This window comes from Melanerpes formicivorus, unplaced genomic scaffold (genome assembly GCF_026170545.1).
Source record: "Melanerpes formicivorus ecotype bairdi unplaced genomic scaffold, bMelFor1.0.p_v2 SCAF_8, whole genome shotgun sequence".
Lineage (NCBI taxonomy): Eukaryota > Metazoa > Chordata > Aves > Piciformes > Picidae > Melanerpes > Melanerpes formicivorus.
In genome coordinates this window covers 10,405,413-10,419,510 of record NW_027142360.1, presented here as the reverse complement: position 1 = coordinate 10,419,510, position 14,098 = coordinate 10,405,413, and the positions used below count along the sequence as shown (strand labels likewise).

The window sequence follows — 14,098 nt, the reverse complement described above, 5'->3', positions numbered from 1 at the left end:
CATGGCCAGCTGGAGCTGGGGAGCGCGAGTCAGAAGCTAACAGTGCCCATAGTGACTGCTGGAGGTGCAGAAACCGAGGCTGGTTGTACCAGCAAGACACTGAGCCCCACACGGCCATGTCTGCTGGCTAAAAACACAGTTTGTGTGCGCACAGGCAAGGGCTTGTGTTGCTCTCTGAGAGTCTTTAATCACAGAACATTTCATCAGGACCTTTCAGGGAGCAGGCTGGATCGTGGAGTCATTAGGGTTGTAAAAGTCCAACCTTTATTTAACTCTAGCAACTGTGGTGTTGCACCATGTCCTTCAGCACCACATCTCTGCATCTTAGACACCTCCAGAGATGAGGATTCAGCCATCTTCACAGGGAACATGCTCCAGTGTTGGAGAACCTTGCCAGTCAAGAATTTTCTTCTGATACCTAACCTAAACCTTCCCTTGTGCAACTAGAGGCCATCAGGAGGCATACCCAGGCCCACTCAGCATGGGTTGATGAAAGGCAGGTCCTGCTTGATGAAGCCAATCTCTTTCTATGGCAAAGTGACCTGCTTGGTGGATGAGGGAAAGGCTGTGGGTGTTGTGTACCTGGACTTCAGTAAAGCCTTCACCACAGTTCTCCATAGCATCCTCTTGGACAAACTGGCTACCTGTGGTCTGGACAGGCAAACTGCTGGATCGCAATCTGGCTGGCTGGCCCCAAAGAGTGGTGGGGAATAGAGTTCAATCCAGTTGGTGACCAGTCACCAGTGGTGCTCCCCAAGGCTCGGTATTGGGGCCAGTTCTATTGAACATCTTTATCAAAGACCTTGATGAGGGGATCGAGGTACCCTCAGTAAGTTTGCTGATGCCACTAAGCTGGGAAGGTATGTTGATCTGCTGGAGGTGAGGAAGGCTCTGCAGAGGAGCCTGGGTAGGCTGGATGGGTTTAGGCCAACTGTATGACATTCAACAAGACCAAGTGCTGGGTCCTGCACTTGGGTCACAAAACCCGCATGCAATGCTACAGGCTTGGGGAAGAGTGGCTGGAAAGTTGCTTTGGCAGGCAGGAACCTGGGGGTATTGGCTGGCCATTGACTGCATATGAGCCATCAGTGTGCTCAGGTGGCCAAGAAAGCTGCCAGCCTCCTTGGTATCAGCAATAGGATGACCAGCAGGACCAGGGAAGTGATTGTGCCCCTCTACTCAGCACTGGCGAGGCCACACCTTGAGTACTGGATTCATTTTTGGGGGCCTCACTACAAGAAAGACATTGGAATGCTTGAGTGGGTCCAGAGAAGGGCAATGACACTGGTGAGGGATCCTGAACGTAAGTCCTGTGAGGAGTGGCTGAGTGAACAGGGATTGTTCAGCCTGGAGAAGAGGCAGAGGGGAAACCTCATTGCCTACAACTCCCTGAAAGGAGGTTGTTGGGAGTTGGGGACAAGCCATTTTTCCTGGGTAACACGTGATAGGATGAGAGAAAATGGACTGAAGAGACAGCAGGGAAGGTTGGATTGGATATTGGAAACAATTTCTTTGCCAAAAGGAGCACCGGGCACTGGAACAGGCTGCCCAGGGAGGTGGTGGAGTCACTGTCCGTGGAGGTGTTTAAAAGACACCTGGATGAGGTACTTAGGGACATAGCCTAACAATTGTGTACAGGTTGTGATTGCACTTGATGATCCTAAGGTCTTTTGCAAACAGGCCATTCTATGATTTCCTCTCCTATCACTTGTTAATAGGGAGAAGAGACCAACCTCAAAACCTGCCCTACTCACCCATCACACTGCTCACAGAAGCTCAGCATCTAACACAAGGCCAAGGAGGTGTGTGGCTGGGACAGCAGCAGTGAGGTGCGTGGCTGGGACAGCAGCAGTGAGGTGTGTGGTGGGACAGCAGCAGTGAGGTGCGTGGCTGGGACAGCAGCAGTGAGGTGTGTGGCTGGGACAGCAGCAGTGAGGTGTGTGGTGGGACAGCAGCAGTGAGATGTGTGGTGGGACAGCAGCAGTGAGGTGCGTGGCTGGGACAGGCAGCAGTGAGGTGTGTGGTGGGACAGCAGCAGTGAGGTGTGTGGTGGGACAGCAGCAGTGAGGTGCGTGGCTGGGACAGGCAGCAGTGAGGTGTGTGGTGGGACAGCAGCAGTGAGGTGTGTGGTGGGACAGCAGCAGTGAGGTGCGTGGCTGGGACAGCAGCAGTGAGGTGTGTGTCTGGGACAGACAGCAGTGAGGTGTGTGGTGGGACAGCAGCAGTGAGATGTGTGGTGGGACAGCAGCAGTGAGGTGCGTGGCTGGGACAGGCAGCAGTGAGGTGTGTGGTGGGACAGCAGCAGTGAGGTGTGTGGTGGGACAGCAGCAGTGAGGTGTGTGGTGGGACAGCAGCAGTGAGGTGCGTGGCTGGGACAGCAGCAGTGAGGTGTGTGGCTGGGACAGACAGCAGTGAGGTGTGTGGTGGGACAGCAGCAGTGAGATGTGTGCCTGGGACAGACAGCAGGGTCCCTGCACAGTGTCACACACCCACACTCTGCTTCCCTTCCCCAAGGCCAGCACTGCCTGCCCTGCACAGCTGCCTTTGCAGGAGATGTGACTGCGAGGGGCCGTGGGGGGCGGCGCAGCAGGGCATCTGGGCCTGGAAAATGGAGTAGTATTTCCAGGGCAGTGCCTGGACTACAGCTCCCAAAAGGCAACTGCAGGCTGGCCACCATGGGCCCCTTTGTCTGTCTCTCAGCCCCACCCCCTGGACTGTAGACCCCAGGTTGTGGACCCCCCAGCAGCCAGCCTCGCCTGCTGTAGCAGGGTCCTCCTCAGCTGCTGATCCTCGGTGTGGCCAGCAGCAGCCTCCCACGTGCTGTGCAGCATCTCCAGGGATATATCCACCTGAGGGCACAAGGTCTGGAGCTGGATGTGCTGCTGGCTTCTCAGTGCAGCTCTGAGTTTGGGCTGAGACTGATGCCACAGCCACGCTGCTGCTGTGAGGCTGAGTGGGAGGCTTCACGTAGAGCATGGGTGAGAGATGGACTGCAGCTGGGACACAAACTGTTCATCACCACCAAGATTTGTTCTGTATTCACTGGTGATGCCCTAGGAACCTGTCTCTGCCCTTACATTCTCCCCACCCGACCCCAAATCTCTTCTCTATTCTGAGCAGGTGTGCCATGCCTTTGTCTCACTCCTTTTCCTCAGCTGTTTTGTACAGAAGCAGCAGTGAAGGGCCTGTGTTTTAATACCTTGTCTTCTGATTTTCAAGACTACATCAGCACACAGTCAAGGGGGCTTGGGACATGCTGAGCAAACTTAGTCTTTATTCTTGTCCTTGCTCATCATGAAACACAAAGGGAAAGACCTGAGGGTGTTGATTGACAGCCACTTGAAGATGAGGCGGTGTGTGCCCGGGTGGCCAAGAAAGCCACCAGCATCCTGGCCTGGATCAGCAATGCTGTGACCAGCAGGGCCAAGGCAGTGATTGTCCCCCACTATTTAGCACTGGTGAAGGCATCACCTTAAGTACTGGGTTCAGTTTTGGGGCCCTCACTCCAAGGACATTGAGGTGCTGGAGCAGGTCCAGAGAAGGCCAAGGAAGCTGGTGAAGGGTCTGGAGAAGAGGTCTGCTGAGGAGCAACAGGGGTTGTTCAGCCTGGAGGAAAGGAGAGACCTCATTGCTCTCTACAGCTTCCTGAAAGGTTGGAGCAAGGTGGGTGTGGGTCTCTTCATCCTAGTAGCAAGTGGAAGGATGAGAGGAAATGGCCTCAAGATGCAGCAGGGGAAGTTTAGGTTGGACATTAGAAGAAACTTCTTTCCTGAAAAGGTTCATCAAAGACTGGAACAAACTCCCCAGAAAAGTTGAAACCCCGTGCCTGGAGGTGTTTAAACAAGGCAGAGATGTGGTGCTGCAGCACATGCTTTAGCACCAGACTTCACTGAGTTGGAGAATGGTTGGACTCTATGACCTTAAAGGTCTTTTCCAGCTGAAAATGATTCCATGACAGTGTGGCTCAAGCCACAGTCTGAAAACTTTCTGTAGTGAAGTGGTGCAGGAGGTTTGCAGGAACTGAGTGCACCCAAGAGGGGCTGCAGCCATGAACCATTGTTGTGCATCATAGCTTGGGTTGAGTTACTGCCGGTGGCACGCCTTGGCCTCCCACGCTCACTGGAGCCTATCCAGAATAAGGCTGCTGAGCAGACTCTGGGGTGTGCTGGCACTCAGCCTGATGGGACACTGACTGCAGCATAGGCTGCTGTGTGTCCCTGGCAGAGTCGATGGAGCTGAGACAGACATCCCCCCTACCCCTCTGCTCACTGCAAGCCCAGTTTGGGTAAGAAGGGTTAGCTTTTTCTCTTCCAAAAACTTGCAGTTCCAGTGTAGCATCTCTTGAGTGCAGTGGCCTGTGGCCCACCCTGAGGTCTGCCTTCAGTGGAGGGCATGAATGAAAACCACACACAGCAGGTTTTTGTGTGACTAGGTTTGGTGGGGAGGCTGGCAGCAATTCCCACCTGCCTTACCCTTGGCCTTCCTCGTTTGGGTGGTTGACTGAGCAACCTAGCTGTAGGACAAGGCTGTGAAAGGAGGTGGGGGCACCTGGGCCTCTTCTTTCTCTTGCTGGTCCCGTCTACTTCTTGCAATTACCTTTTTGTTTGAGCTTCTCCTGCTTTGATGGCCAAATGTCCCCATTTCCCAAGTGCTGGCATGTGGAGAGAAACATCAGGCCAAGGCAGGCAGCTGAGGTGTGAAATACATTTTAATTGAGTTCAGGGATCTGTAGTTCATCTGTTGCTCAGCTGAGCACGGGCTGTCCAGAAGGTGAAGCAGACATTATAGGTGGAGAAGAAGGTGAAGCAGTGCAAGAGGGAAGGGAACAGAGAGAAAAAGATCACAAGAAGCAAATGAAATAGCATGGGTTTGTGTACGGATGTGTTTCAATACATCTCCCCACAGCCCTGTGTGCTGACCTGGGGACTGATAACACACACACAGCCCCCTCCCCAGCGAGGGGCAGCGGTGGGCTTGGACGCTAAACTGCTGGCAAGCACGGCCCAACACAGCACAGCACTGGGAGTGCAGGAGGGGACAGTGGGGTCCCACCAGGGCTCAGTGCAAACACACGTCTAGGGGCAGAGGGATGCCACAGGCCGGTACACAGACACCTACACACATGCACGAGGAGGGTGAGCCACTGGCCACACTCAGCTGGCCACAGCCACAGAGCCAAACACAGCCTCTGACACACACCCACCAGGGAAGCAGCCTGGGAGCAGGCTCCCCACGGCTGATGGGCAGGCAGTGGCTCAGGCACGGCCTGCACAGGACCCAAAGGGACAGCAAGGCCTAGATCCAGAAACGCTCAGGAGCCCAAAGCAAGGGACAGGGTGTGGGCCTCGCTGTCATCCTTCGCCTGGGGACACCTAGCTGGGGACGCTTGTACTCAAGGGGGTGAGGTATGAGGGGGACTGCGTGATGGAGGAGAGAGAAAGAGCTAAAAAGGGAGCAGTGGAGGGAAGGGAGCTTCAGAGTCTGTGAAGTGGAAAAGAGCAGCAGGATGGCTGTGCTTTGGGAACAGCGTTCAGAGAACACTTGGGTTGCGGAAGTTGTGTCCGGCAAAGCGTGCTTCATCTCCAAGCTCTTCCTCAATCCTGCAGACACAGAGAGAGAGACAGCACACTCAGGCCTGTCCTGCAAGGGAGCATTGAAGGCACCAGGGCACTGGAGAGGCAGTGTATCAGCAGGAAACTGGCATGGGCAGGAGGAGCTGCTGTGCTTGTGGGGTTGCACTCTCATGTAAAGGAGAAGGAAAGGAGACTGCTCCAGAGATCTCCCCAAGATCCTGCTGTCATCTTTGTGCACTGTCTTAACAACATTTCCCTTGCAAGCACTGCCTACCCTTGGGCTTTCAGATTCTCCCACCTCAATGAGTCACTCCCTCCTCTGTTCTGTGCCCCCATCCCTCAGCCCCTTACCTCATGAGCTGGTTGTACTTAGCCAGGCGTTCAGACCTGCAGGGAGCACCCGTCTTGATCTGTGAAGCATTCCCAAAACAGACACTGTGAGACACCGTCCTGAATTGCACCACAGCGGGGCAGAGGACTCTGCCCTCATGCTCCCTCTCTTCCCTCCGTGGCTGTGCATGGCCTGGGGCTCACCTACCTGCCCAGTGCACAGTCCTACAACCAGGTCAGCAATGAAGGTGTCTTCAGTCTCCCCAGACCGGTGGCTTACCATCACCCCCCAGCCATTCTCCTGGGCCAGCTTGCAGCTGCAAGGAGCAAGAAACTCAGTCAGTAGCTCCCAGTCCTACAACCACCACCTGCACAGACACCCTCTGCTCCCACCCTCAGCCATCCTACACTCTGGTGGAGACAAAAGTCTCTTCATGCAGTGGGTGGTGTGACACCCTGCTGTAGTTCATCACCAACCCTTTCACGGGACAAGGAGGGCTGCACTTACGCTTGAATGGCCTCTGTGACAGACCCGATCTGGTTGACTTTGAGCAGGAGGCAGTTGCAGGCCTTCTCTTCAACAGCTCGCTCGATGCGCTTGGGGTTTGTCACTGTCAGGTCATCTCCCACTATTTGGATCCCCACATTGGCTGTGAACTTGGACCAGGCCTCCCAGTCATCTTGGTCAAAGGGATCCTCAATGGAGACCACTGAAAGGACAACAGAAAAGACACAAGTGGAGGCCACCTCCCTTCCCACCCTCAACCCATGGAGGGGATGCCTATTAAAAGTGCCCCCCAGTGCTGGGCACAGCAGCTCACCTGGGTAATCACGTACAAAGCTTTGGTAGAGGTCCCCCAGCTCATCTGCAGAGATGTAGCGGCTTGGGTCGTCTGGGGACTTGAAGTCCAGGTCGTATTTGCCATCGCGGTAGAACTCGGAGGCTGCCACATCCATGCCGATGACAATCTTGTCTGTGTAGCCTGCCTTGTCGATGGCTTCCTTCAGCAGCTCCAGAGCTAGGAGGAGGAAAGTTGCAGTCAGGAGAGTCAGCTCAAGCAGAGTTCTGTCTTTTGGTGAGAACCTGCCCAGGAAGGGTCCTGAGAGCACCTGAGAGCCTGACAGTGCAGTAGGAGAGAGCCCAGAACATTGGAACTGTGCAGGCCACCTCCAAAGGGATGAGGAGAAATTGAAACACAACCTCACAGCCCAGAGGCAAGTCATGGGGAGGCCTTGGAAAGGTGTGCACACACATGGAGGGTTTATATGGAGAGGCTGTAATGTATCATGGCTACCCTAAGGACGAGGAGCATAGAAACCACTTCCTAACACAGGAGCTCAGTGACACTGAGGCAACATCTTTTGAACCAGTCTTTGGGGAATGTTGTGAGCTGGGCTTTGGAAGCCACAGCATTGAAGGCAGGGGCACTCCTCTGCAAGGCTCTCACCTTCACTGTTTTCCAATATGTTGGGGGCAAAGCCTCCCTCATCCCCCACATTGGTAGCATCTTTGCCATACTTGTCCTTGATGACGCTCTTGAGGTTGTGGTAGACTTCAGCCCCGATGCGCATGGCATCGCGGAAGCTTTCAGCCCCCACGGGCAGGATCATGAACTCCTGCATGGCCAGTTTGTTGCCTGCATGGGAACCTCCATTGATCACATTGAATGCCTGAAAGAGTCCAGAAGAGAATCTGAGCTGGAGGAACCAGTCTTGGCACCACTCTAGGAGGGGTACATCCCATGGGGCAATGGTAACACATCAGCCACAACGCATCACACCAAGGGCACATAAGCCTGGGGTCTCCCTTCCAACAGCAGCTCAAAGCAAATGGTTGGAGAGGACTCTCCCACCCATTTTCCTCTCTGAGATCCTCCCAGCCATGGGTGCTTATCTGTATGTGTTTATCAGCCTCCATCAGTCTCTCTTCCAGGACCTTCTTGCTTGACACAGAAAAATTGAGCATCCACAACCCCCACTGTAAAGGAGTTTCACAGGGCAGCTGCCCTTGGTGTGAAGATCCATAGGCACTTGCTTCAGAATTGTGCCCACAGGCTGCATGTGATGACCTCTGATCCTCAGTCAACCCCCACCCCATCCTCAGGGCTCCCTTTTCCATACTGGCACATCTCAGGCCTTAGTTTGCTTCCTTGATGAGTGCAGTGCCCTCAGCTGATGTGTCAGTCCTGTGTCCCTTCCTTCTCTACCTCCCGACACATCCTTTAAGTTTCTGAAGGGGGTGTCAAGGGCAGAGGGGTCTTACTGGCACGGGGAGGATGAGGTCAGAGTTGCCAGCCAGGTCAGCGATGTGGCGGTACAGGGGGATCTCCTTCTCTGCAGCTCCCGCCTTGCACACTGCCAGCGACACTCCCAGGATGGCATTGGCACCAAACTTGGCTGTGGGGAAGACCAAGGAGGAATTAAGTCTGCTCAAGCAGCAAGCTCCTGCCCACAGATGCCCTTGCCAGCACAGCCTTGAGCTCACCACAGCTCTAAGTGTCCCCTGCCCTAGCCCTGGAGCCTTCTGCGGCTCTTCTGTCTCTCCTTATGCCCCAGGCCAAGAGAAGAGGAATGAATTACATTTGTTCTCTGTGCCGTCCATCTCAAGCATCAGGTTGTCTATCTTCTCTTGATCCACAACAGAGAGGCCCTGCAAGAGAGAAACAGCTCCTAAGGAGGGGAGGCTGAGAAGAGCTGTTGGCTCTGCTCTGCGAGAAAGGAGGCATTAATGGAGAAGCTGGGGCCACAGGGATCTCTTTAGCTTGTGGAGGAACACAGACACACAAAGCTCTGGCAGCTTGTGCCTCGGTGCATTGGCAAGGTAGTGACAGTGGTGGTGTTGCTGCAGCCCAGTGCCGATGTGCCCACACTGGAGAGGAGAGCAGCTGCAGCCCAGACAAGATCATGCATTTCTGGGGACACAGGACTGTCCTGGAGATTTACTCAGCCTTTTGGCAGCTTCTGGGGAGCTTTGTGATGCTGTGGCCACACAGAAGCTAGGCAGACCAACAGGACAAGCAAGCAAAGGTAGTCTGAATGGAGCTGTCCCTAGGAGCAAGGTGGAGAGCAGGACTGAGGCGAACACAGGCTGCCCTCCACCAGGCCAGTTATTTTTCAGAGCTGGAGAGAGCTGGGCCCCAGGCTGCACAGGGTTAACATGTGGCTTCAGGTCAGCTCTTGCCCAGCAGGCTCCAGGTCTTCAGGTGTAAGCAAGTTGCAGAGGTGACACCGCTGCCCTCCAAGGCTGTGCTGGAAGGGCTGCCAGACCTTTCGTGGCATGGTCATTGCTCATCACACCATGAATGCTGGGTGGGACAAACAAGCACGAGGCCACAGACATGTGGATGAGGTTCAGTGCTTGAGGAGGAGAGCATCTAAAAGAGGGAGAGAGCTCTACAGGGAGCTTCAGGAGCACTAGTGAGGTGGTGCAGAAGCTGCAGAGGACCAGGTAGTGCTAAATCCTTTCCACTCAGAGAAAAGATTGCTGTGGACACATCCAGGCATGGGGAGCAGGAGAGATGTGCCCAGATTCCCAGGGAGCATCACTGTGTCTGTTATCCAAGTGGGATGAGGAAAGGCAGAAATGGAGATCTGAGAGCAGAGACTGACCAAAGAAAGTGTAGGACAAAGGAGATCAAAGAGAAATCCTTACAGAGCCCACGAGAGCTGGGGCGACAGTGCTGTTGATGTGATCCACGGCCTGCAGGACCCCTAGAGAAGGGAAGAGACAAAGAAAAAGAGAGAGAGAGAGACAGAGAGAGAGAGTGAGGCCAAGAGGAGAGTGGAGGGAGGGAGAGGACCAATAGAGACTAAGAGAGTGAGACAGCGAGGGAAGATCAGGGCCTGATCTTTCAATTTGTGCTAGGCCTGTGCCACTGCGGTTCTCCTGAGGGCAGTGGGACACATCCACATCACAGCAGAGGATGAGTGGTACCCTCTGGCACAGCCCTATGCACAGGCAGCCCTGGGGGCAGGGTGCAGAGCAGGCATCTCCCCACCTTTTCCCAGGAAACGTGACTTGTCGTTGTCTCGCAGCTCCAGCGCCTCGTAGATGCCAGTGGACGCGCCGCTGGGCACCGCCGCTCGGAACATACCTGGGGAGCGACAGAGCACAGCTGGGGGACACACAGAGAGAGGAGGGGAGGGGAAGGCCTCCTGCCACTGCTTCTGTCCCACTCCTGAGAGAAATCATGTGCCAATCACTTGTGCAAATGGATGGTCCCACTGGCTGTTCACTCGTGGCTGGTCTTATCAGGTGGAGCAGCTCCTGGAGGTGAGCGCCAGGGCTGCAGAAATAAAAGCACCCAGGGGGTTCAGACCGGGAAATCTGGATTTCTGGTACCCAGAGGTGCACAGCATTCCCAGAACTATGGACAGCAGGTGGAAGTCTGGCTCCTCAGCCTTCCTGCTGGTTCAGAGGCAGCCTGATGCCCCAGCCACCAGTGACTGCCTTCCCCTCAGACTGGGGCTGGATTTCTGCCCCAGTGCAGAAGGAGACTGGCAGGGTGTCTGCTCTGGCCCCTCACCACTTCTCACCCCTCAGTCCACCTAGTTTTGGTTCCAGTGCAGATGCAGCTCTGCCTACACAGAGATCCTGGGGGCAAACATTTCTCTGCCTCTTCAGAATGGCTGTGGATGTGCTTCCAAACTCGTGCTGTGTCCTAGGAGCACATCTGCAGGAGAACACTAAGGGGATAGGGCAACTAATTAAATGTATTTATGTTAAGGAAATTTTCCATCCTTGTTCCTAGCAGGCACACATCTCAAGTCAGGTACAGGACAGCCAGCTGCCTCCTTGTGACCTGCCCATCGTGTGCAGATTTGCTAAGTACACTCAGAAGCAGAGCTATGAGCCAAGCTTTGGTCTCTGCCCCTTTCTGTGGCTCTCTGCCTGCCAGGGGTTGCTGGAGAAAGCCCCTCTGTGCTCTTGGCAGAGTATGCCACCAGTTCTGCCAGGGTAGGTGAGACTTCCCTTCCATCTCTTGTCCTCATCTGCATACCTTTGTGTGTGTATAAGTCCACCTCAACCGTGGGGTTCCCACGAGAGTCCAGGATCTCACGGGCATGGATCCTTTCAACAGCCATGGTGAGTCTGTGAAGAGGACAGGACAGGACAGATTCAGTTCTGAGGGTGTAGTGCTCATCTGTCTGAGGTCTACACCAACACTGGCAGAGAGAAGAGAGATCAAGGGAGAGCAGCCTTAGGAGGTGAAGCTAAAACTACTGTCTCAAGGACATGTAGAAACTGCTATTAAACCCAGATTGTGGGAATCAACCCCTGTTTTGTCCAGGAACTGGTTACCTGTTTGAGTTTATCCTGTCCCTCTGCTGCAGGTAGGTAACAAACTGGGATCCTTCTCTCTGTACCACAGCTGAGCACTGCCCCTTCTCATGCCTCCTGATAGAGCCCAGGTGGCAGACACAGGAAGGGTACCGACAGCATCCATGGGCGGTGGCATGTGAGGGATCAGCTGCTGCAGCCAGGAGGCATCCCTGTCCCCAGCATCAAGGACAGGGGAGCCAGTTCCCGCATCTCCCTTCCCTTTGCTGGGGGAGAGGATGAGCCCTGCCAGACTGTCAGTGAGCATCTGCTGTGTCCATACTCGGCAGGCAAGGAGCCAGCTGAGTGGTAGCTGCCTGGGGCAGAGCCAAGCAGGGCAGGGGGGTGCTGGACCCTGAGCCCCTCTCCAGTCTGGCTCCCCTGCATCCCCAGCCCATGGCTGAGCACCCATGTCAGCTTTCCCTTCCCTGCAGTGAGCCTTTGGGTCTGGCTGTGCTGTGGTGAGGGCAGCACAGAGAAGGCAAGCAGCCCGAGAAGCCATCTTGCTGAAAGCTGCCGTGCCTCAGACGTGGCAGAAAGGGCTCTGAACTGAGGGGCAGACGAGGGGGACTGGCCATGGCTGAAGACAGGAACTGGGCCCAGCTCCCCACCCTTTGCTTCTCTCCTGAGATGGGGAAGCAGATGAGACCAGGAAGCACCTCTGCTATCCAACAGAGATAAGAGGAAGGTGAGCACACCTGGCATTTTGGGGCACCTTATTAAACCTGAAGTGGAAAACAAGCTGGTGGGTGAGGATGGCTGTTTGGAAGAGCTTCTCTTGCTGATTTGCTCCCTAGGAGGGGTCCAAAACAACTCATTCCCCCTCCCCCAGCCACGGGGCTCTGCGATGGCAGAGAGCTGCATCTCCACTTCTGTGACTCTGATTCTGTGCAGAGAGGCAGCAGCAGCAAGGTGCACGGCACGCCCACCCTCCCCAGCATTTCCTCCTCCTGCTCCCACAGATGATTCATTCAACCCTGAGCAGGGCTGGACCCCGGCAAGGCTCAGCGCAGAGGCCAGGCCTGGGGGGGCGCATGGGGAAACAGACATTTTGGTCCAGGCACAAGCATGCCACGGTGCCTGTGAGCAGCTGGCAGAGGTGTGGGCAGCGCAGAGGCTCAGCACACGTGTGGGGTGCTGCAGATGGTGTGGCACAGCACTGCGGGCAGCTAAGCAGCAGGCTGGGGGAGGCTGGATTGGCTCTCGACTCCGCTGCCTCGGGTGGGCGGGAAGCACACACCGGGTGCGAGGGGACCACGCTGGGCGGAGTTCCAGCGAGAGCCGTAGTCAGTGACACCAAGGCACCCTGGAGCCTGCGCAGGGCCCTCCAGTGTGTCCACCGGGGCTGGGATCCCCCGTCAGCCGCTCTGGCAGCGCTCCTCAGGCCATCTGGCACACGCCGTGGGAACTTCCTTCAGAGCTGTGCCCGCGCAGCTGGGAGCTTCCTTTGCAGGAGTGCCCTGGCCATGCCCCAACAGCCTCCATGGGGGAGAGAAGAACAGGACCCCATCAAAGTGACCTTTGACAGCAAGACCCGTGCCAGGTGCATTGCCTGTGTGGTCATGTTGCCCACATACACCTGCCCCTGCTCAGGCCATCTCCGAGGAAACCAATTAGCAGCCCAAAGCCAGCCTTGCTTGCCCCATCCCAGTGTTTGAGTTCTTCTCCCTTCCAGTCCCTTAAACTCTTCTCTTCACTTGTGTTGCTGCCCCACATCCCCCCTGCATCTGCCCTTCTTTGAACAGTGCAAAGAACCACCCTGAAATCCCTGGCATCGGTTGCACTGTCCTGAAAGGAGGTCAGAGGCGGATAAGCTGGGATAAGGGATTGGGATGGAGCCATAGCCGGGAGCCTGTACACCATGGTGAAGAGAAGAAGAGGAGCCAGGCTGGAGGTTGGGCAGCCTTCCTTGAGCAGCAGCTGGGCAGGGCACCCCGGGACACTGGCACTGCTGCAGTGCCTTCCTGTGGGCACTGCTTTGTGGCAGTGTGCGTTGCCAGGGCATCTTCTCTCTGGAGTAGGTGCTGCGGCCATTGCCCCTCCCCGCCAGGCAGGCCAGCACGGCAAAGACCTTTCCCCAGAGCCACCAGCACCAGTCCTGTGCATTGCTGCCATGCCCCCGGGGTGGCACTGCTCCCAGGAAGCCCGCACTGCTGCAGTGTCGTGGTTGGTGCAGCTACTGCTTGCCTGGCTGTCACCTCCTCTCCCTGCTGCCCTTCTTCCCCCCCGCTGTGTGCTGTGGGGGAGGGAGGAAGATTGCTCTCCCTGGGATCCGGCTGAGCGCCTGTGTTTATGTCAACACCTCGAAGGTCGGCGGGGGGGCTGGTCTGTGCCGAGGCTGGGTCCTTTCCCCAGCAGCCAAACTGAGCTTTACCTCCTCCCCACTGGCACCTCCCTCCCCCAGGTAAGGCTCCCTCCCGCAGCACCTCCCGGCAATGCCCTTGGCAGTACTACCTATCCTTGCTGGCTGCCCCCCTCCTGAAACTCCCTGGGTTCAGCTGAAATGATGCTTGCCGGGGAGAGGGAGGGAGGGAGTACCCGAAATTAAAATGTGAAAGAAAAGTGAGAAAGGTGGGAATGAGGAAAAAGCGGTGGGAGGAGCAGGGGGAGGAAGTGAGGGGAGTTGCGTTGTTGATGCCGCTCACCGTGGTCCTTTCTCCGCAAGAGACCCCAAAGTGCGGGGGGGGAGGTTTGGAGGGCACAGGGTGGGAAACAGAAACACGCATGCTGCGAAAGGGAGGTGCTGGCCGTGGGGACACTTACCTTCCAAGGGCGGGGGTGAACGAGAGATTGAGAAAGTGCTGGCAGAGAGGAGAGAGGACGAAGCAGAGGAGGGATGCAGGACCTCAAGGGGAGATGATGTGTCCTCTAAGCC

General features: G+C 55.9%; 1 protein-coding gene across 1 annotated transcript; it reads right to left on the bottom strand.

The window, feature by feature from the left end:
* Positions 1-4,690: 4,690 nt before the first annotated feature.
* Positions 4,691-14,088, bottom strand: ENO2 (enolase 2). Its single transcript, XM_068142046.1, has 12 exons — positions 13,987-14,088; positions 10,904-10,995; positions 9,902-9,997; positions 9,556-9,614; positions 8,484-8,553; positions 8,167-8,300; positions 7,352-7,574; positions 6,725-6,922; positions 6,412-6,613; positions 6,112-6,220; positions 5,925-5,983; positions 4,691-5,600 (listed from the first exon to the last, which is right to left on the bottom strand). The coding sequence occupies exons 2-12, from the start codon at positions 10,986-10,988 to the stop codon at positions 5,531-5,533; spliced, it is 1,305 nt and encodes a 434-aa protein (XP_067998147.1). The 5' UTR covers positions 10,989-10,995; positions 13,987-14,088; the 3' UTR covers positions 4,691-5,530.
* Positions 14,089-14,098: the final 10 nt, after the last annotated feature.

What these genes read in the sequence shown, in the direction of transcription:
- ENO2 (XM_068142046.1), bottom strand. Translation starts at nt 10,988, where the DNA reads ATGGCTGTTGAAAGGATCCATGCCCGTGAGATCCTGGACTCTCGTGGG. An exon ending in GTCACAGAGGCCATTCAAGC is followed by an intron (nt 6,221 to 6,411) that starts GTAAGTGCAGCC and finishes TGCTCCTTGCAG; the next exon opens with CTGCAAGCTGGCCCAGGAGA. An exon ending in AAGTACAACCAGCTCATGAG is followed by an intron (nt 5,601 to 5,924) that starts GTAAGGGGCTGA and finishes CTGTGTCTGCAG; the next exon opens with GATTGAGGAAGAGCTTGGAG.